General features: G+C 52.3%; 1 protein-coding gene across 2 annotated transcripts; it reads left to right on the top strand.

The window, feature by feature from the left end:
• The first annotated feature begins 7,010 nt into the window (after positions 1 to 7,010).
• Positions 7,011 to 20,982, top strand: AKR1E2 (aldo-keto reductase family 1 member E2). 2 transcript variants are annotated; one of them, XM_021696722.2, is made up of 10 exons: positions 7,011 to 7,131; positions 10,574 to 10,741; positions 12,575 to 12,691; positions 12,837 to 12,914; positions 14,391 to 14,513; positions 16,419 to 16,516; positions 18,364 to 18,436; positions 19,190 to 19,273; positions 20,297 to 20,379; positions 20,631 to 20,982. In XM_021696722.2, exons 1-10 carry the CDS (start codon positions 7,093 to 7,095, stop codon positions 20,671 to 20,673), a joined length of 906 nt encoding a protein of 301 aa, XP_021552397.1. In that variant the 5' UTR covers positions 7,011 to 7,092; the 3' UTR covers positions 20,674 to 20,982. The 2 variants fall into 2 exon arrangements, with proteins under 2 accessions (XP_021552397.1, XP_044770952.1); XM_044915017.1 differs by having other exon boundaries at positions 7,046 to 7,131; positions 19,190 to 19,279.
• The last annotated feature ends 1,396 nt before the right edge of the window (positions 20,983 to 22,378 follow it).

The following is a 22,378-nucleotide window of genomic DNA, read 5'->3' as shown; positions in this document are numbered from 1 at the left end:
CTGAAGCTCTGCTCAGGAGCTGGGGGAACTTGGCTCTTCCCTGGGTGCAGAGTGGGGAACACTGGCCGCAGGAAGGGGGAGACGGGGAGGGAGAAAATCGCTAAGGCAATGGGATGAGGCAGGAGCTTCACGGGCTGGCCAGTGGGGACCCCAGGGAAATGCTCACCTTGATCTGCCCCCCTTCCGAACTGGAGGAGGTGACGGGTTGCATGCTGAACACACCAGCAGCAGCATGTCGTGGAGGTAGACGACACCCCTGAGCTGGTCCGAGGACCAAGAGTGGAGCTGCCACTGATCCTGGGCTCCGCATCGGCGGCGGCCGTGCGGTGGGGTGGGGAGACATGCCTGTGGGCGCCGTGGCTGTGACCTGCACTCAGGACGTGTGGGGACGCGTACAGGGGGCAGCAGGGCAAGCGGCAGCCGGTCTTCTCGTTCCCAGGGAACAGAAGACACCTGAGGCTGTGAGTGGACAAGGGAGGCCAGCCTGTTGAAGGGCAGGCATTCATGGTGGCAGCCGGCGAGCTTCGGGGTGGATCTGGACCCTGGGAATGGCCTGGGCTGGAGGTTGGGCAGAAGATGCCCACCTGGTCCGGGACACTGCGGTCTGTAAGTACTTAGCTCCCTGACCTGCCAGGCCCCGTGCCAGCCGGCGCTAGGGGACCAATGAGAAGGAATCCTTGGCAATTTTGAGTCCCGTCTGCTTCGTGTGAGGGAGGGTTGAGCTGGCTCCGTGCCTGGCCTTTGCCCTCCTGGTGAAAGTATGATTCTTCAGGACAAAGACACAGTTGGCAGTAGGGTTCTTGGTGCAGAACAGGTTGGCGTTGTCAGGGGTCTTCAGCTCTGGTGGGGGACGGGCCGAAGAAGGGACTGAGGAAGGATCAGCTGTGCTCAGAAGGTGGCTGCAGGCCTGGGAGAAGAGAATGCATAGGAACAGAAAGGAGATTAGTGGGGGCCAAGGGGTGAGGGGTGTGGGCACTGGGACCCCTTCCTGGTGCCAGTGTTCCCCACTCTGCACCCCCAGCTCCTGAGCAGAGCTTCTAGAATCCCCCAGAGCTGGGAGCGGGCCTGGGGAGACGGGCAGAGTCCGGGTGTCTGCAGTACTGTATACAGGATTTGTCTTTAGAAACATTCTAGAAGTAGATAGTGGTGATGGGTGCACAGCATATTGAACTTACTTAATGCCACTGAATTTAAAATGAGTAAAAGGTAAAATTTCACTGTGTGTACTTTTTAAAACAAAATCTAATAGGCTGTAAAGTAGAGGAAGAAGAAGAAGAAGATTTAGAAACCAGGGTGTCATCACAAGGGAGGGAAGGACAGCTCTAGCAGCCCTGGCTCTCAGGAGCAGGTGCGGGGGCGCCGGGGGGCCTCCCCAGGGGAGGGGGCGCCATGGCTGAGCTGGAGACGCACCTGGCCCGGGGCTCGGCAACTAGCCCAGGACCGGGTTCCAGAGCTGGAGCTGGCTCCGTCGCAGGCAGTCGTGCGAAGGCTGGTTCTAGAATTGCTCTGTTCTGTGGCTGGCCCTGGATTGTGGCGGTGGTACCAGAACTGGGGAGAGAACCGTGATGGGTGTGCTTCCGGTCTGGATCTAGAACCAGAGCGGGCTAAGTCTCGAGCTCGAGCGGTCGAGTGCTGACGCCGGAGGGAGCTCTAATTCTGGAGCTGGTCCTAGCTCTAGGCTCCCCCTCCCTCCCCGTGCCAGGTCATGTGCTAGAGGTGGGGGCAGGTCTGTAGCCGCGCCCCCTTCCTGGCTGTGGGGTAGACGTTGTCCCACCTGTTCAGCTGTGAGCTCTGAGGGTCAGGGGAGTATCTGCCTGCACACTGAAGGGAGCACTACACAGGCGCTGGATACATGAATGAATGAATGAATGAACGAACGAACGAACGAGTCAGCTAACCCAAGAGGCCGTTGTGTCTCTGGTTTTTCACATCTGTAACATAACAGCAGCCACGTCCTAGGACCGTTGGGAGGATGACCCTGCATCAGTACACGGCTAAGTGCCTACTGCGTGCTAGACACTTCCGGAGCCTTGGGAATAAAGCAGCTTGGGTGCAGCTGACGGACGCAGCGCTGAAATGAGGGCACGCGGGGCCTGGGCTCAGCTGGGAGCTGCAACCATGATGAGCAGGCTGCCTGCGTCTCCTTGTCCAGCAGCTCCGGACGAACCAGGGTGGGGCTGGAGGGGCCGTGGGGCTTGCTATCTTGGCAAACCATCAGAAAGAAGCTTCACTCTTCACGTTTTCTTTCTCATCTTGTCCCCCCCCCCCCCCCCCCCCCCCCCGCCGCATTGCGTTTCATCTCGTGGAAGGGGGTCATTCATTTCACCAGACACTAATGAAGGGAGCTGGGTGGTTTGCAATCTTCGCTCATATGAAGAAGCCTGTGGTGCACAACCATGGATAAAGGTCAGGTGGAGAAGCGTTTCCTTGGGATAGATGCCCCGAGCTGGGCTGTTGAATCAAAGCGGAAATACATTTGTAATTTGGCTGCGTGCGGCCAGACCGCCTCCATGGGAGGGCAGCTTGGGTTCCCATCAACAATGAATAAAAAGTTCCTCTTTCTACACAGCTTCCGACTATCCTTGTAATCTTTTGGATTTAGTCATTTTGTCATGACTGAGACTGAGTATACATCATGTGTGTAAGGCTGTTTATATTTCTTTCTTGTGAAGTGTATTTTTAATGTCTTTTGCCTGTTTTATATTGTGTGGCTGCTCTTTTTTTTTTTTTTTTTAAGATTTTATTTAGTTGAGAGAAAGAGAGATAGCTACAGAGAGCACAAGCAGGGAGGAGAGGGAGAAGCAGGCTTCCCCCCGAGCAGGGAGCCCAGTGCGGGACTCGATTCCAGGACCCTGGGATCATGACCTGAGCTGAAGGCAGACGCTTAACTGACTGAGCCACCCAGGCATCCCTGAGATTATGATTTAAATTGAAACCAAGAGTGGGACACTTAACCGACTGAGCCACCCAGGCGCTCCATGCTCTTTTTCTTATAAGTTTCTAGGATCTCTTTATTTACAGGGGGTTGTTAGGCTCTTGCCCAAGATAGGAGTTGTGGACATTTGTCCCAGCTTACCATTCCTTCCCTTTTTAAGTTATGGAGTCTTCTCCCCTTGCACAATATTCAGTTCTCCCCAGTTTGATTTTTTGGATTCAATGTAATCCCCATAAAATGCCTCAGCAGGTATCTCTTTGTGGAAAGCAATGAGCCTAGACAACCACTACTCTTTTGGTCTCTGTAGTTTGCCTATTCTAGACCATTCGTACGTCTGGAGTCCTACAATAATATGTGGTCCTTTGTGACTGACAGTCCATGTAGCTTAATGTTTTCAAGGCATCCATGTTTGTAGTATTTATCAGTAAATCATTCCTTTTTATGGCAGAACACTTTTCTGTTGCATGAATATGCCATATTTTGTCCACTTGTTCATTAGTGGGTGGATTTTTGGGATGTTTCCTCCTTTTGGTTATCATGAATGATGATGCTATGACCATTAATGTACATAGCTTTTCATGTTTTTCATTCTCTTGGGTATATATACCTTGGAGTGCACTTGGTGGATTCGTGGTAACTCTATGTTTTCCTTTTTGGAGAACTACCTGTTTTCCAAAGGACTGCTATTTTATATTTCAATCAGCAGTTTCTCCATATCCTCACCAAAACTTCATTATCTGTCTTTTTAATAATAGATGTCCTTTTGCATGTAAAGAGGTATCTCATTGTGGTTTTGATTTGCATTTCCTAATGAATAATTATGCTTAGCAGTTTTCATGTGTATACCTTCTTTTTATGGCCATTTGTATATCTTTTTTTTAAGGACTTATTTGAGAGAAAGAGAAAGAGTGTGTGGGGGGAGGGGCAAAGGGAGAGGTAGGGAGAGAATTTCAAGCAGACTCTCCGCTGAGCACGGAGCCCGACGCGGGGCTTGACCTCACGACCCCAAGATCAGGGCTGAAACCAAGAGTCAGACGTTTTAACCAACTGCATCACCCAGATACCCCTGTATATTTTCTTAGGGAAATTTGTCATAGTCAGATCCTTCCCCCACTTTTTAAGTGGAATGTTTATATTATTATATTATGGAGGTGTAAGAGTTGTTTAATATACATAAGTCCCTTATTAGAAATATTATTTGCAAATATTTTATCCCATTTGGTGGGTTGTCTTTCTCTTTATTGACACTATGTTTTGATGCAAAAAATGTTCAATTTTATGAAGCCAGTTTATATTTTCTTTTATACTTGTGCTTTTGGTGTCCGCCCTTGAGGACTGATGTTCTCTGCTCAGCGGACTCCAAGTCTGGGCAGACACATCGCTGACTGTGGCCTCACCCAACAGCCTCGGACCAAGCCGACTCCACCTGACCCTGCCTTGAGGGCTCCCCCTTTCCTTTCCACTGACCAGAGGCCCGTGTAGAAGCTGAGTGTATTGGATACGTGGGTTGGGGGCTAGCGCAGTGGCCACTCTTGGTAGAGCCTTAGATGTGGTTTGAGCACTTTTTCCCTCTCTAAAGCCCCAAGCCAAATGCTCTGCCCTTTCAGCAGTTTTCCTGAGCCCCCTCTGTATACCTGGCAAAAGCCTCCTGTGTTCACACAAGCTCAAGTGGGTCCTGCTGTTGCAACTGGGAACTTCCCCTGGATGGAGCATGTCCAAGGTCATCCCTGTGCCTGGCTGACCTGCCCTAGATATGCCGGGTTCCCTGAGAGGAAGGAGCTCTGTGCCAGGAGGGGCCGGGCTACAGCCCTGCGGTGAACAGCCTACAGACACTGTGTGAGTCATCTTCTAAATAGATCTTTGAAAAATTGTGCAAGAATCTCTTTTGGATAAATTCCTAGGATCAGCACTGCTAGGCAAATGTATGCACTGATGGGACTTTGGCAGGTTAACCCTTTCTCTGGCATTGGCTTCTGAGGAATGCTTTAGTGCTTTCTAGTTTTATTTATTTATTTATTTTTTAAAGATTTATTTATTTATTTATTTATTTAAGAGAGAGAGAATGAGAGAGAGCACATGAGAGGGGTTAGGGGCAGAGGGAGAAGCAGACTCCCCGCCGAGCAGGGAGCCCGATGCGGGACTTGATCCAGGGACTCCAGGATCATGACCTGAGCTGAAGGCAGTCGCTTAACCAACTGAGCCACCTGGTGCTTTCTAGTTTTAGTCTGCCTTTCCACTGGTGACATTTTCCGAGTATGTGGTTGGCCACAGAAGAGCCAGCTGTTCCTTCATGGCTCCTGGCCCTCGTAGGACACTGACGAGTGATGGGATAGCACTTGCAAGATGATTGACAGGTGATTTACAAAAGGTCTGTGACTTCCATCTTGCTTGCTCTTTCCTGTGTTGCTTCCCTCCCTCTGTCCCTCCGTGTGTGTCTCTCTGGTTCCCATTACTAAGAACCAAAAGAGGGCTCAGATCAGATCAGCTGACTTAAAAGAACTGAAATCTCGGTCCAAACTGAACCTCGCCAATAACTTGTGAATGAGCTCAGAAGTGGACCCTGCCCCAACCGAGCCTCAGTTGAAACCCCAGCCCAGCCTCTTGCAAGACCGTGGGGCACAGCTTCAGCTGAGCGGAGCCTGGATCCGAATCAGAGGCGCAGGAGATAACGTTTGTTCTGATGAGCACTTAGGCTAATGTGTCTCACAGCATCAACCACCAGTATATCCTTCCAGGGCCAGCTCCGGCCTGCCCTCCTTCCTCTCTCCCTCTGCCCTCCCCAGCTCTCTCCAGCCACACTGGCTCCTTCTCAGCATCTCTGGCCAAATGCTCCTGTACCCCTGAGTCTCTGCATCTGGGAGCTTCCCCCAGCACACGGTTCCCAGACCTCTGCAAGGCTGGCTCCTCTTGTCTTTCTGGTCACAGCACAAATGCCACCCTGGAGGCCTTTTAGACCTACCGAGGAGCTCCTGGCTGGCCCTCCAGCGCCCTGCTTCATTTCCGTGTATCATCTGCTCTTCTTCCCGTCTTTGTCCATCTCCCACTGTGAGCGGTGAGCTCCCAGTGGGCAGGGGCCATGTGGTCCCTTCAGCACTCATCCTGGATGACTGCAGGGGCACAGTAGCCAAATGAGTCAATGAGAGGGACTTGGAGCACCTTCCCACTTCTGAGAAGCTCATAATGAAAGGTCCAGTTGCTCTCCGTTGAGCAGTCAGCGCGCCCCCCCACCCCCCACCCCCCCCATCGGTGCCAGCACTGCAGCCCCAGGCAGGAAACTAGAAATTAAAACACACCTTTGGGGTCATCAAGGCAGGGGGTTCCCAGGCCCCAGGGGACAAAGGGGCAGGACGTGGGGGCTCCAAGGGGGATGAGGAGGACCTCGGATCCTCCAGGTCCCCCAGTTTCCGGCCACTGTTCTGGGGTTTCCAGTTCACTCATGAAGTCTACGCACCACAGCCCCCGCAATGACTCCGCCCACTTGCACCTGAGGCTCCAGCAAGGGGGTCGGTCCTTGGACAGGACCCCGGAGGAGCAGTCCAGTGCTCTGCCACATTCTGCATTACCCAGGTCCTCAGTCCCAGGCCGCCCTCTACTCCCAGGGACCCCAGGGAGTAGAAATCATTTACGGGACTTAGCCAGGTGTGTCATCGATGGGGAACCGAGGCCGACAGACTTCTAGGAGCCTGTGGGACCCCCGGGACTTCTGCTGAGAAGGAAGGCCTTCCCTCTCTATTTTGGAGCCCCCTCGCCATGGGGGGTGGGTGCTAGGGGCTTCCCCCGGTTCCAGGCGCCCAGAGCGGCGGACAGGGCCCCAGACCTGTCGTCTCCCCTCCGCCCTGGGGATGGCCCAGCCCTGCCGACCCCGGGAACCTCGGAACACCAGCCCACCAGCCGGGGACCTCGCCCCTAGCGATGCCGCGCGCCTAGGACCCATGGCCGTGAGACCGCGGAGTCGGGCGCTTGCGCACAACCACTCCCCAACACCAGACTTTCGGGCTCGCCAGGGATGTGGGCGTGTCCCCTGGCCCGAGGTGCCGCCAGCCAATCAGGGCCGCCTCCCGCCGGCACCGCCCACCGCGCGCGGTGCGGCCTTTCGGAACAGCAGGCGCGGCGGCGCACGGGGGTAGTCGAGCTGCGGCCGTCTAGCTGCTCCCAGCATGCAGCGGATCCCGGCTCTAGGCCTGGGCACCTGGCAGGTGAGGTGGACCTCGCGCCCCGGGGCGGGCGGGGCCTTTCCCCAGCCGCGGAGGGGATCCGCGGGGCCACCTGCCGCCCTCCCTCCCCACCCCCTGGCGCCACCGCCCTTGCCCTCTCCCGAGCATTAGCCAGTAAATGTCGGCGAAAGGCGGGAGCAGACGGTGGTCAGGCCGGTGTCGGGGCGGGAGGACCAGCGGCCACCTGCCCGCGGGCGCCCTGGGCCAGGGAACCTGCATCCCGAAGACTAGTGCGGTTTGGGACAGAACTTACCTGTGCGAACCGGGGGCGGAGCACTGTGCGCCCTCGTGTCCTCGGACTTTGTCACCGCTGTCCGGGACGTGAGACCCAGCGCTCACCGAGAGCCCTCCGCACCTGCTTGCCCTGTTTACTTAGACGTCGTGTTTAATAAAAGAAGCGATCGGATGAGTAGGAATTAGCATCATCAACCCCTGCTCAACCAAGTATTATTCAAGTGATTTCTTCTAAATACTTTCCAACTCTTAAAGAGCAAGGATGTAACTTTATTCCTGGTGGCTCTCCGCACCTAGCCGCTCAGTAAGCGCTCAGCCGGTTTAAATGCTTTGACTTCCCGGCCCGCCTTCTCTGGCTGTCTGATGCACGTGGCTCAGTGTGGGAGCCCTGTCTTGCACACAGCGCAAGGAAAACCTGTAAACACTGCTTCAGAGGCCAAAACATTCCTTTCTGTTATTGTTGGACTTCAGGTGCACAGACTTGGATCAGTCTTAGTCGCCCCTTCCTGATCATGCAGAGTCTTGTTTTTATGTGGTAGTTTTCAGTAGTGTAAGGTCACAGAGCTACTACCATCAGCTGTCTAATGCCCCAGAGTGCCTTATCAACAACCAAGCACAAAACTCACTGGCTTGTGGCTTATTACTGCTGCGTGCAGGTGGTCAGCTGGGCAGCTCTGGGGATCTTGGTGCAGCTCACTCCCATGTCTGGGGTTTGGCTGGTCTCAGTTGGGACGTTTGGGGCTGCTCCACCTGGCTCCACCTAACTCTCAGCCTCAAGCAGGCTAATCTGGGATATTCTCCTGGTGATGGCTGAAGCACAAGGGAGCCAGGGAAATGCACAAGGCATCCTGAAGCCTCGGCTTGGAACCAGCATCTCCGCTGCATTCTGTTGGGCGCAGTAAAACACAAGGACAGCCCAGGTTCAAGAGCCGGGGGAATATAGCTCATTCTGAGTCTGTGGAATCACATTAAATCCATAGATCAATCTGGAGAGAACTCACAACTTTATGGTATTAAATCTGGCTTTCTACAAACATAGTATATTTCTCTGTTAATAAATTGTCCTAGATAGATTGCATCTCTCACTGTCTCTTCATCTGGTTGTATATTCAGCTTTCCCTTCATTTGTTGGAATTATTCCTGGATACTGGACAGTCTGTGATACTATTGGAAATGAAACTTCTCTGAAATTATGTCTTCAGCTCATTCGTTGTTGATGCATAGAAAAACAATCTTCTCCGGCATCTAGCTGGCTCAGTCGGTAGAGGGTGGGACTCTTGATCTCAGGGTCAGAAGTTCAAGCCCCATGTTGGTTGTGGAGCCTAGTTAACAGAAAAAAACAATCTTCTTTGGTATATTCAACACATTTCCAGCCACTTTGCTAAAATGTCCTATTGTTCTCTTCATTTGCCTATAGATTCATTTGGGTTTTCTACATAAATTATCATACCAGCTTCAAATAATGCTACTTTCATTTCCTTTTTTCTGATCCTTAAGTCTCAAATTGCCTTTTCTGAGCTGATTGTGATAGCTAGGGCCTCCATTACCGTGGACATTCTTGTTTTGTTCCCGATCTTAAAGGGAATGTTTCTGATACTTACACGTTTAGGATGATGTCTGCCCCAAGGTTTTTTGGGTTGTGTTTGTTCTTGATATTTTTGTTATCATTGTTGTTTTAAATGTGGGTATTCCTTACCAGGTTAAAGAGTTCCCTTTTGCCCTAGTTCACTGAGACTTTAAATCAGGAATGGGTGTTGAATCTTATGCAACATTGATTGACATAATTTATTTTTTAGTCTATTAATGCGAATTATTATGGATTTCCTAATATCAAGCTATCCTTGGCTTTCTCAGATAAACTCAGGGTGGGTGTGGTATTTTTTTTTCCATAATATATTGTTACATCCAATTTGCTGTTATTTTACTTAGGGTTTTTGCAACTGTTATTCATGAGTGAGATGAATGTGTGACTGTCCTTTTAACATTTTTGTCTGCTTTTGATTCCAGGGATATGCTGGGTTAGTGGGATGAATTGGGAGTATTCTTTGTTTTTCCCTTCTCTGAAAGATTTTGTGTTAAATTGGGATGATTTCGTCCTTGAAAATTTTGTAGAACTGTGTGTGTGTTTAACTAATTGCTTCATTTAAAAAATAAATATAGGACAAGTCAGCTTTTACTTCTTCTCAAGTAAGTTTTTCTAGGGACTTTTCCTATTCTTTTCATCTTTCCAAATTGTCAGCTTATAGTTACTGATAATATTTTCTGAGATTTTGGGTCTCTGTTTAATCTGTATGACTGTTTTTCATTCAGGTCATTAAAAAAAAAAAAAAAAGGGTCCCATCAGTCTCATCAGAAGTTTGTCCACCTTATTCAGATTTTTCAAAGAACTGGCCTCCAGCTTGTTGATCTCTGTCATGTCTTTATTGGATGTTCGTTCTTGTTTTCAAATTTTCTCTTTCCTTCTAATTTCTTGGCGGTTTATTTCCTGACTTGAGATGAATGCTTCATTAGCTTTCAGCCCCTCTGAATGTGCTGCTCATCAAGAGAAGACCATTACACACGGTGCATGGGGTTCCACCGAAGGTCGAGTGAGCAGGTGCTTTGTGAACCACGAAGCCCTTTGGGAAGGCTCAGTGCGATGTGTTGTGAGCCCTGCCCAGGCTTCTTCCCTGCTTCCATCCCTTTGCTTGCTTGAGCAGCCCCGGTTCACAGTGAGCATTTCTGAACTTCCACAGTCTTGATGGAATCCATACCGTTCCTGTGGGTTTGGGGAGATGCTGCAGGGGTGGTGGATTATCTTTGTGTGAGTATACACCTGTTCACCTTTACCCCTGGATTTCTGGTCTTGTTGGGTAGAGGGTGAGTCTACACCTTCTAGTATCTCAGTTACTATTATGATTCCTCCTCCATTTCTTTATTCCTCTGTTAATTCAGGAAGCACAGCGTCTGGCTCCGTTATTTGCAGGCACTAAAAATACCTATAGAGTTTTCCCCAAATAAGGAAAGGAGTTGGAACTTGGATTGTGTCTAAATCCTTTCTAACTCTGACATTCCCTAATTTTAGTGCTGACTGATACTTGCACCAATTCCGTGACCTCCTCACTTACGCACCGTTTGAGTCTACATTTTAGAGTGAAAAGGTGGGGTCTCCTGAATGTGAGTGATTGCTTCTGTCATGCTCATTCTGCAGGCGGCTCCAGGGGAAGTGACAGAGGCAGTGAAACTGGCCATCGACGCCGGATATCGGCACTTCGACTGCGCTTACTTATACCACAATGAGAGTGAGGTCGGAGCCGGGATCCAGTGCAAGATCAAGGAGGGTGTGGTGAAACGAGAGGACCTGTTTATCGTCAGTAAGGTAGGACTTTACATACAGGGCCAGCAGGGTGTCGACCACGCGGGGCTTGGTTAACAAGACGGCTGACCCAGCGTGTGGAGGGGTTTCTGGACTCCTAGGAGCTGGAACCAGACCTGACTAGACTTGGGCAGCTTGGTACACGTGCTGGGAGTCATGCGGGTGAAGGCGTCCAGGACAGGGTGATGAGCAGAGGGGACAGCTTGCACAGAGGCACAAGGCGTGGGACAGCACCTTGGGTACAGGGACCTAGAAGAAGCTTGGTGTTCCTGGATTGGAAAATGGTAGGCACCAGAGTCCTGAGAAATGAGGCTGGAGCAGGGGACGGGCCAGATCACAGAGGCCTGCATGCCTTTTAAGGGCCTTACTCTTTTTCCCATAGATAAAGGCACACAGTTGAAGGTTTTTACGTAGGGAACTTATCCTCTACAGCAGTGAGACTTGTGTCCTATCTAGGCGATTACAGCCACTGAACGGAGCGTGTGTTTGAGCAGGAGGCAGAAGATAGGAGACACTGAGGGCAGCATGGGTGGGAGAGGAGGGTGGCCCGGACGTGGACAGTGGAGACGGTGGAGGAGGGGGACAGCCATGCAGCCGGTTAGGGGCAGACCCAGACAGCAGAGTTCAAGAACTCCTTTGCTTTTGACTTTGAAGCGAAACGTTAACACCCTGTGGCCAGGAGCCACGGGCCCTCATTCCAAGCTGTCTCTCACAAGCCCCGAGAGCCTGGGTCAGTCATTGGATGGCGCGGGGTCACAGTGTCGTTGTGTGTAAAGCGAGACTCAGATTTGATCATCGCCTGAGTAGTTTCCAGGTCCGATGTCCATAATTGCACAATTCACTGCTGTTTCTGTAGAACATTTGCTCTTCTGTTTTACTCTCTGATGATTTCTGTAATTCGTCGCTGCTTCTAAAGCTGGAGCAAAGGGCGAGTAAGGGAGATGCCTAGGTACGCACCTGGCCGAGGGACAGACGTCTCTCCTGCTACCCCAGGAAGGGAGGTGGGTGCTGGGACTGCTGAGGCCAGCCAAGATCCGGGGGAGAGCTGTGCTCATTACTCTAGACATTTGCAAAAGTCATGGAAATATAATTTTAAAAAAAAATCACTTTATGTATTCACCATCTAGGGAGTCCTGTTGTTAACAAGGTATTTTTAGTTTTTTTTGTTTTTCTTCTCTTTTGTCAATACACTGTGTTTACAGTATGTTTTTACATCTTTGCATCCTCTTTCTTGTACTTGTTTTGTGTTTTCTCTTGCTTTGTCGGAGCCTTCAGATTGGCTCCTGTCACAGTTAATACTAAACAGTCTGATGGGAAGTAACGAGAGGAAAAACCAATCACGGATTTTCTACTTACCAGAGGGCGGGGAGGGAAATATCCAAGTCAGTACCAGTGAATGTTCACTCGCCCACCTAACTTAACTGCACGAGTGTGAGGCCTTCGTCCCCGAGGACTTCACCACGGCGCTGAAGTAGGAAAGACAATGCAGAATTTCTTCTGAGTTTCCCTCCTCCCCTTTCTGCTCCCAGGCACTGGGTTTGGTTTGGTTTGGTTTGGCTTTGGTTTTTTTTTCGTCCCAGTGGATCCAGGTAACCAGACGGCCCCCCCACCAAATAGTTCATAGTACCTCCAACTTCCCTTTAGTAGGACTCGGGCTGCAGAGCCCAGTTTTGGAGATCCCTCCCCGAGGGAGTCCCAGAACCATCTGAGGATAACGTCACAGCCCTGTTGTGTTTATTGCCATCTGGTCTTGGATGTTGTCTGTCTTCCTGATACTGGATTTGTGGGGCCAAGGGGCAGACGTGTTAACCCTGGCTTCCCTCCTCCCCTCGACAGCTGTGGTGCACCAGCCATAAGAAGTCCTTGGTGAAAGCAGCGTGCACCAAGAGTCTGAAGGCCTTGAAGCTGGATTACTTGGACCTCTACCTCATACACTGGCCCATGGGTTTCAAGGTATGAAAGGTGCGAGCAGCACCTTCCTTCCTGGTCACGCCCTTCGGGTGGTGCAGGGAGCGTGGGCCTCAGCTCAGCAGAAGCCTGGGCTCCAGGCCCCCCCGACCCCTGCGGGCCCCCATCAGCTCACTCCTCTGCCTCACAGCCCGGGGAGGAAGACATGCCCTTGGACCACAGCGGCATGGTGATACCCAGTGACACCGACTTCCTGGACACGTGGGAGGTGAGCCATGGGCTGACGGGCTTCCAGGCAGGGTGCCGGGCCTCCGGGAGCTGGCTGTGTTCCAGCACAGGTGTGCAGTATGAATGGGGAACGCACACCTGACTCAGAAACTCAGACACCTGGGCGGCCGTCTGCTTCCTTAGTCCCGGCTGGTTCCGCTCTCCGAATCGTCTGTTTGAGGGGTTACTGAGGCAGACCTCCCTGTCAGGCTCAGTGTGGACTTGTTTTTTGATTAGAAAACATCACACGGTCGTTACAGAAATACGGAAGAGGATAAAAAGAAAATTTAATAATCCCATTTTTCCATTACGTGGTGGTAATGACCACTCCTGGTCTGTAGCTGCCGAGGGCTCGACTGTAAAGGCTCGTGGGAGCGATGCCGGGCCGCGCGGCCAGGTCTGGGGGGCGCGGGGGGAAGCTGGAGGGTGGTGAGGGTTACAGCCTGTTGCTGGAGTCCAGACACGAGGGGAGGAAGAGGCCTCGAGCAAAGCAGCGAGCACGGGAGTCGGGGCGAGGGGTGCCAACTCTCCTGGTATGGAAGGGGGCCGGGGGTCCCGCTGCCCCGGGCCACGTGGTGCATGTAATCTTGCGCACCGATGTGGGGTAGAGGAGGGCAGGGGTGAGGCGTGGGAAGCAGGTGAGGTCACGCTGAGTCAGGGAGAGTCGTGGGAGCTGGCCTCGGAGTACCAGCAGAACGAGGGGGTGCACAGACGGGGAGGAGCTCTAGCCAGGCCACCCTCTCCCCCCATTCCTCTTAAACAGGGGACTCAGCGGAACAGATTGGCTGAGCAGTTTGGGCTGTGAGGCCGGGGGCCAGTGGCCCCAGCCCTTTCTGACCCACCGCATGGCCTCTCGGCGAAGCCGTGGGTTAAACTCTGGGCCGTCTGTGCACAGGAGCGGGGTTCCGGGTGGTGCCCGGGGGTACAGCTGTCCAGCCTGCAGCTGTTGTGCGCTCACTGGTCACCTGCCCATGGCCACTGTGGACTCCTGCTGACGCATGCGCGGCTCGGGGCCAGCCAGAGACTGACGGCCCCTTCCTGTGCTTAGGGAGCATATAATCTAGGTAGAAAGAGGGGTGAGTGAACAGCAGTGGATGTCCTTGCCCAACACCGTATCAACAGGTTTTCAGAGTAAGAGGAATAATAACAGCTACAAAGTTGAGCGTTTACCACTTTCCAGCCCGGAGCTAAATGCTGTGCCTGCATTATTTGATGGAATCTTTAAAACAATCCTGTGACATGGACAAGCTTGTCCCGGCTAGCAGATGAGGACACTGAGGTTTAGTGCGATCATATAAATGCACCCAAGCTCACCCAGCCAGGGAGAGGTGGAAGTGGATTAGGCCCTGGGGGCAGAATGCCTGGGGGGCGTCTGGGGGCTATTTAGGGATCCTGGATGCAGCTGGTTCCTGCAGTGTGCAGAGGAGTGAGGGGCGTGGATTATCAGCGGAGCAGGACGACTCTTTGTTCTCTTTAGGCCATGGAGGACCTGGTGGTTACGGGGCTGGTGAAAGCCATCGGGGTGTCAAACTTCAACCACGAACAGCTTGAGAGACTTCTGAATAAACCCAACTTGAGATTCAAGCCACTGACTAACCAGGTGAGGCTTTAACAGGTGGAGTTGGCTTTTCAGCTGTCCCTTCCATGTGGCTAAACGGGAAACGGAAGAAGGGGTGGGGCACACAGTGGGCATTTTTCTCCTGTGGCAGCAAACGGGTGACTTAGGGAGCAGTTAGGCAGGTAGCTGGCGCCGAGGCAGGGGAGCTGCTCCAGAGGCTTGTCCGGACAGGTGGTGCCCTCAGAAGGCAGGGCGGGGGCTGAGCTGGGTTTTCTCCGCGCAGAAGCGGTGAAGGGTCCCGGTGTGCCCTCCTCCCTCACTAACAGTGGTGCTCATAGCTTTCCTGGGAAAGCACCCGGGCCCCCTCCCCTCTCTCCAGCCTCACAGGGTGGGCAGCTGAAAGACCGCCACGTTCACAGACACTCCCAGGACTTCTGTGCAGAGAGCTGGCTCGTGAGGAAAGGGCATTTTTGTAGCACTTTATTTTACTTAGACGTTTGCTCAAGTGTCATGTACATTTACAAAGTGCACACACATGACAGTAGAGCTTGATAGACTCTCCTAAATGGAGCCTAGCTGTGCTCTGCATCCAGGTCTAGAAACCGTGTGGCCAGCACCTGGGAGCCCCACCACACTCTTTTCTGTGGACCAGCCCCTGACAAAGGGCAGCCTCTATGCTGATTACTAAAGCACAGAGTAGCTTTGAACTTTATGTAGATAACGTGACACATTATGTGCTCGTTTGTATCTGGCTTCTTTCAACCTTGTATTTGTTAGATGCTTCCATGATCGTGTATGATTGTCCCTCGTTCTGATCTCTGCATGGTATTCCATTACATGAGTAGAGCGTAGGGTAGTTATCTATTCTAGCGCTGATGGGGACTTGGGTAGTTTCTGGTTTGGGGACATTAAGAATAGAGCATCACGTTCCATTTTTTATTAAAAAACCCTCCTAGCTGAAGTACCACATGGATACGGGAAAGGGTGTCGCTTGGTGAGTCTCCGCAGGTGAGGTGCCCGAGTGGTCAGCACCCAGAGCAGGAAGCAGAACAGCCTCTGCCTCTAGAAGCTCTTCTAGCTGCTGTCCCCACGTGAGGCACAGCTTAGTTTCCCTGCTTTACAACCTTGCGCGCCTAGAATCTGTTCATGTGTGTCATAGCTCCTGTCCTGTCAGGGTTTGGGGCGGCACTGTAAATCCAGGGGACGGTTGGTGCCTCATCTGTGGGGTGCAGAGGGGCTGGAGGGTATGTTTGCTAGTTAGGGTTCTGAGCCCCCAGGAACGTGGGCTCAGCAGGGTTTTCAGAGAGCCCAGCGGCTTTGTGTTTCCGCTGCTGCTGCTGGCCGTGCCCCGCACGCCCCTGAGCTCTGTCCTGGAGCCCACAAGGCACTGTTGTAGCTCTTCATTCACCCTAAACCAGCATCTGTTTTCAGCCCACTGAGAACCTGGAATCGTACGTGAGAATTTAGAGAATGTGGAGACAGGAATCCTGCGCTCCAGTTTCTTTAATGTCCATTGGCGTCCCCTGGAGCGTGTGTGCCCCGTGACTCCCCAGCCTCGTTCGCTCTCCTCACAAGTGTTGCCGGAGCACGTTCTGTGTGGCTAGCTTATTCTAGATGCTGGGGAGATGTCTGGGAGCGCAACAGTCAGACCAAACCCGTGCCTTCACGGAGGGAGACAGACGATGGCAAATCAGTACAACATCGAGGATGTCAGTGACGCGGGCTAGAACGGAAAGTAAAGGACCAGAGCGAGGGCCTCACCGAGCAGGCGCTGTCTGAGCGTCCAGGGAATGCAGGTGTCCCTCCTGCCCATTCTCAGTGGCCTGTCACTTCACAGGCGCGGGTCATGTAGCTCTTCAGTGACAGAGCCGAGACATTAATGCGTGCCCTGTTTCCTGATGTACGGTTGGTCTGAATTTTCTTGGTAAGCTGGGATTCTCATTGTAGATTGAGTGCCACCCGTATCTTACCCAGAAGGATCTGATCCGTTTTTGCCAGTCCAGAGATGTGTCCGTGACTGCATACCGGCCCCTCGGTGGTTCCAGGTAGGGCTGCGTTGGTGGTGCTGAGTCGAGGCTCTAGCAGGAAAGAGATGCACCCTCCAGCTGAATTTGGGTAGTTGGCAGAGGGTCTCAGGAAGGAGGGAGTGGGCAGGGCGTGCAGGGACCACAGGCACCTGCAGGGGGCGCTCACAGCACCCCTGGACGCTGTAGCTGAGGGAGAGGGCTGGTGCTGGGAGCCAGAGGAGAGTCACTTTGAGGGACAGAAGCAGCTGGGAGCAGCCTCTTGCAGAGCTCTGGACTAGCTCGTAGGGTCCTCTGCTAGGCCTCTCCATTGGGCTGGTTCACAGACATCCCCTTCTCCCCAGAACAGAGACTCCACCCGTCCTCTTTCCCCAGAACCTGAACTGTGTGCTCCCTCCATCAGCTAAGCTAACGAGCCCCCACTCGCGCGGCCCCTGGACCAGACACCTGGAAATCCGGCCTTTCCAATCCATCAGCAACATCCACTGATTATTCTGCCAGAGGACCTGGGATCTGTCTCTTGATCTCTGTTCTCGCCATCCCTGCCTTAGTTAACTGGGAGTTCTCACGGGTAATTCTGTGGCCTCTTCACTCCGGCCAGATTTGCCCTGTTCATGTTCATGGTAGCTGAAGGGGGCACCTCAATACGATCATGTCACTTTCCTGCTTAAAAACTCTTCAGGTCTTGGCATGGCCTAGGAGTCCGAACTGGTCTGGCCTCTGCCTACTTCTTGCCTCACTTCTTCCTGCAGGAAGTGTGCACACCAACCACTTTAAACTACGCAGGGCTCCCAGAATAGAGCACGTTCTTTCCAGTCTCTGTGCCTCTGCACACTGTTCTCTTTACCTAGAATCTTGCTGTTATCCTTTTTTTTTTTAAATCTGGCTAACTCTGATTTCTAGTATATGGTTTAATTCAGCGTCACCTCCTCCAGGAAGCCCTCCCGACTCCCCATAGTCAGGTTTTGTCCATAGCCCTTGTCACACTGTCTTGTCATTAATTCCTTTTCCCACTTGTCAGAGCTGCTTGAGTGCAGGGACAGCGTGTGATGTGTGACTCCGCCAGCCCCTGGCTCAGTGCCTGGGACAGAGCAGGGGCCCCGGGAGGGCTGGAAGCATTTGACTCTGATTCTCTGTGTGTCTCCCGTGGGAAGCAGGCACAGGTGTTCGAACTTGGTAGCAGCAAGCGAGTTGCTGGAAGGCCGCCAGCTGAGCGTGGGGTCCTGGGGCCACAGTGTGAGGTGGGAGCCGCCCAGGGGAGGGGAACCAGCTGAGTGCTGGGCCCACGGCAAAGGCAGTCAGCCGTTTAGTTCCTTCAGGAGATGCTGAGCACTGTTTCTAGAGCAGTGCTCAGAACCTACAAGCGGCTTAAAGAATGTTCCCGCAGAAATGTCTCTCCGGGGAGGTTAGGGCCCGTGGGACCCACGCTGAGGAGAGGGCCATTCTGTGCACTGGAGCCCGACACGTCCCCAGTCTTGGGCTTGTGCTGGTATTTGAGTTGAACTTTTCTCGACTCGCCATCATCATCAACAATTACTTGGGAACAGTGCCGCGGGCACACTCCAGGCCTTGCAGCAAGTGTCAGAAGGGCACACCCCAGAGCATGGGCAGGCCCTCCGACATTGCCACCTCGTTCTCGAGGACACACCGAATGACCGTGAAAGCAGGGCATCCGGCTGTTTCCACGGGGGTGTTAGCACTGGTTGTGGTGGGATTTGGGTGATGAGCTCTCCTGTACCATTTAACTTCCCTACAGGGAGCAAGTACTGTGCTCAGACAAACACAAATCTGGGTTTTATGTTGTGTGTTTTGAAGCAAGAAGCACACGTTTGACCCCCTAACTCCCTGCCCGGTCCTGCTCTCTCTAGTGAGGGGGTGGGCCTGCTGGATGACCCCGTGATTCAGAGGGTGGCCCAGAAGTACAACAAGTCTCCAGCCCAGGTAGGAAGGGGCTGCCAGGGCTAGGGGGTGGGGGTGGGGGGGCGTGCCCGCTTCCTTAGGGAGCCAGGGACTGGATGGAGGAAGGGTTCGCTCACGCTGGCCCAGATGACCCCTGCCCGGAGCTCCCTCGGCCCGCCAGCCCAGGGCCATGCTCCCAGCCACTGAGGCTGCGAGCCGCCGTGGGCGGGACCCCGGATGGGGGCTCTGGGGCCGTGTCCCTCGGCCCGCCAGCCCGATGGGACAGGGATGGGCTTTACCACTCTCTTCCGTGCTCTGATGTCCAACGTCTGGGGGTTGGGCGCCTCAGTGAATTCTCATTAATTCACTGAATTCTCCATGGGCCAGTGGCAGTCATTTTTTTTTTTTTAAAGATTTTATTTATTTGAGAGAGAGAATGAGATAGAGAGAGCATGAGAGGGGGGAGGGTCAGAGGGGGAAGCAGGCTCCCCGCTCAGCGGGGAGCCCGATGCGGGACTCGATTCTGGGACTCCAGGATCATGACCTGAGCTGAAGGCAGTGGCTTAACCAACTGAGCCACCCAGGCGCCCCGTCAGTCATTACACACACATTGGAAGAACCGTCCAGAAAACGCCGGTTTGGTTCCTGAAGGATTTTGGAACAGAAGAGCTTCTAATAAAAGCTCCAGCTACCCCTGACTTTTGGACTTCATTGCACAATATAACGTAAACTGCGCGGGAAACAGCTAACTCCATGGGATTTCCCTTGTCTGATATTAGACTTTTTTTTCTGTAGATTTTGCTCCGATTTCAGATCCAGAGGAATGTGATAGTGATCCCCAAATCGGTCACCCCAAAGCGGATTCTTGAGAATATCCAGGAAAGTGCTTTTCTTCTTTTACTCGGAGGGTTTGGGATCATATGTTAGTTAGCTGGGGGTCTGACCACTGCAGCAAACGGGCCCCCTGTGGCTTTGACATGGCAGAGGGGCAGGATGAAGCTGCGGCCACAGCACAAGGAACCCGAGAGGGTGACCGCACCGGCCTAGGAGCTGGCAAACCAGCTGAAACAGGGAACAGAGAGGTGATGAACCAGGGAGTCGGCCAGAGGCGCCCAGGGCGCCCACCCAGCCAGGAGCCTGCTCCCCAACCCTCAGGACTGCTGGCCCTGGGGCTGCCCTGAGCCCTCCAGAACTGAACCCAGCCTCCCCCGGGGCCCCAGCCCGCCCTCCAGTCAGAACTGCGTGGACACTGAGTCCCTGGTTTCTGCTGGACTGGGGTGGAGGATCCCCTGTGGGGAGAGGCCGGGCCCCCGGCCATTGCACCTTCTCTCCCAGCTCCTCAGCAGCGACTAGGGTTGGCTCTCCTGGGAGAAAAGCTCTTATTTTAGGAGTGAGTCCTAGTCCTTGAGTGTGTTAAGAGCAAAAGGGCGGGCAGGGTGGCGGGAGGCAGCTTAGAATTCTGCTTTAGAAGGAAAGACATGAAAATCACACCGTGTTACAGATACTGTTAGACTTAACGGTCCCGGGGCCCATGTGTCCTCCGGGCTGGCAGGGTGTGGGGCACAAATGGTTTGGGGCTTTGGTTTTTCATTTTTTAGTTTTTTTGAGCAGTGGGGAAAAAATGCTTTGCTGCACCTCTTAACTCTTCGGGGATGTCCTTACTCCCGAGGGGTGCATGCAGTTCCCACCCAGCCCTGGGCAGCCGGCAGCCGGTGGCGGCGGCTCACAGTTCACGTGCGGGTGCGGAGGCCGATGCTCTGGGGGATTTGCTGATGTCACACGCAGTGTTTCATCCGCAGCGCCATGTCCCCGACAGGCCTGGCTCAGTGCCTTGCAGGTGACGCGTGCTCAGCGAAATGTTCACCGATCTGAACTGGCTGTGAACATCTGTTTTGGCTGCAGGTGTTTGACTTCGAATTATCAGAACAGGATATGAATGACATCCTCGGCCTGGACAGGAACTTCCGAATGTGCAGCTTACCCATGTAAATATGTCTCCTTTACTTCCTCTCACGACAGGGATTGGTTCCTGAAGAGGTGCTGATTATATACGTTTGAGGTTAAATTAAGCCTTTTCATCAGTCTTTCCTATTTGAGGCTGGGCCACTGAGTGAATCCAAAGACTAATTTAATTTAATACATAGGGGAGCTTGAAAGTACATGACTGTAGCTTTTAGTATGTTTCTTTTAAAAAGAATGAACATCTCTATTTTTTATTTGTTTTCCTGTTTTTCAGAGCTAAAAACCACAAGGACTATCCTTTCAACATAGACTACTGAGCATGGCTCCCCCCTTCCTCCTCCTGCTGCCGGACAGATGCCCCAGGTCTGACCCACCCCGCCTCTGCACGGGGCGGCCAGGGAGGGGAGGGACGGGGTTTGATTTGGGTGGATTCCTGCCTGGAACAGAAGCTGAGCTCCCTGAGAAATTCACACGGTTCAGCCGGTCTCAGTGATGTAGACAAACACCATGGGAGTGGTGATCACTCTCCATGGAGAACCCTCAGTCCTAAGGATCCTTTGAGCACAGTGTGATGGGATTTTTACAAGATAAGCTATGTGGCCTGTACTCTCGAAATAAAGATTGTATTATGGAAATACTTAAATACAAGAGTTGAGGTGGGGTGTCAACAAGTCTCTACATCTGTCACACAAGTCCCCTCACCAACCCTGGGCCCGCCTTGTGTCATCTGTGCTTCTCTGTCCCTGCCAATCCCCCCAAAATCCTTAACCTTCACACATCCAGAGAACACCTGGCTGAACGTGGGAGAGGTCTCAGTTCAACACAGAGGCTTTTCTTCTTATTTAAATATAGCTGGGAAAACCCAGCTCGGAGAGGACATGTGGCCCATCCCCCTCATGCACTCAGGGTCCAGCCCGTCCACGTGCTGTGTGAGGAAGAGCATGAGGGCGCATGTCCACATGGGCTCATTCAGGGCAGCATGGGACTCGTCCCACTAGGTGGCACTTTGGCACCAAGCTTCGGACCAATTATTATGTTAGATTAAAAAGGCTCATTTTCATGAATTAATTGCCAGGTGTTTCCCTGTTTCTGTTAAGTGTATGAAAAGTTCTACACAACTGGCTAATAATACTTTCTATTAATATTTACAGAAATTTTCTATGTAACAAAGTAATTCTACCGGATTCAGAATGCAAAGAGAACGGAAAAAAGCTCAATTATAGAAAGTAAAAATGGCCTAAAATAGCAGTATCTAAGAAGAATCATCTTTCTAGTGGCTCCTTCTAATCTTTGCCCATGTCCACGACATACGTAGATAAACAAATTACATAAAATATGTAACACAGGGGTGCCTGGGTGGCTCAGTCGGTAGAGCGTGGGACTCTTGGTTTCGGCTCAGGTCGTGATCTCGGGGTTGTAAGGTTGAGCCCCAAGTGGGGCTCTGTGCTCAGGGAGGAGTCTGCTTCTCCCTCTCCCTCTGCCCCTCCCCCCACACACTCTTTCTCTCTCTCTCAAATAAATAAATCTTAAAAAAATATATGCAACACATATACACATCTAATAAATGGACATAAACACTTCACAAAACCTGCCACACAGCGTATGTCATTTGTAACTTGCTTTTTAAAAATGCATGAATGTATATACTGGATGTACAGTTCATGCAACTGTTCACTTAATATTTTGACAAATAATTTTAACTTTTTAAGATCATCCGAGCTTCCTGCCTAGTGTAAATGATTTCCACATCTTACACTGAATCCTTATCACCATAATTCCAGCCTTGCAAAGGCACTGTTCGATGGGGGGGGGTGGGGTGCGGCTTCTCATCTCTACACCTTAAACAAATGTCCCTTGAGGGACCACACACTGTAAGTTCTATCACTTTATATTCTACAGAAAAAAAAGGATTACACATTTGTAAGTGGTTTTTTGACTAGGACCACTTGGAAGAGCAACACCATGGCAAACACCGGGAAGATGAGAAACACTTGGCCCCACAGAGCTGGGGTCGAGGACGCG

The sequence above is a fragment of the Neomonachus schauinslandi genome, chromosome 5 (assembly GCF_002201575.2).
Source record: "Neomonachus schauinslandi chromosome 5, ASM220157v2, whole genome shotgun sequence".
NCBI classification, from domain to species: Eukaryota; Metazoa; Chordata; class Mammalia; order Carnivora; family Phocidae; genus Neomonachus; species Neomonachus schauinslandi.
Note: the sequence above shows the minus strand (reverse complement) of the source record. Positions and strands in the feature narration are given on the sequence as shown.

Excerpts from the sequence above, each read along its gene's own strand:
- AKR1E2 (XM_044915017.1), top strand. The coding sequence starts at position 7,093 with ATGCAGCGGATCCCGGCTCTAGGCCTGGGCACCTGGCAG. Across the intron at positions 10,742-12,574 it reads ACCTGTTTATCGTCAGTAAG|CTGTGGTGCACCAGCCATAA; the intron begins GTAGGACTTTAC and ends TCCCCTCGACAG. Across the intron at positions 14,514-16,418 it reads TCAAGCCACTGACTAACCAG|ATTGAGTGCCACCCGTATCT; the intron begins GTGAGGCTTTAA and ends TTCTCATTGTAG.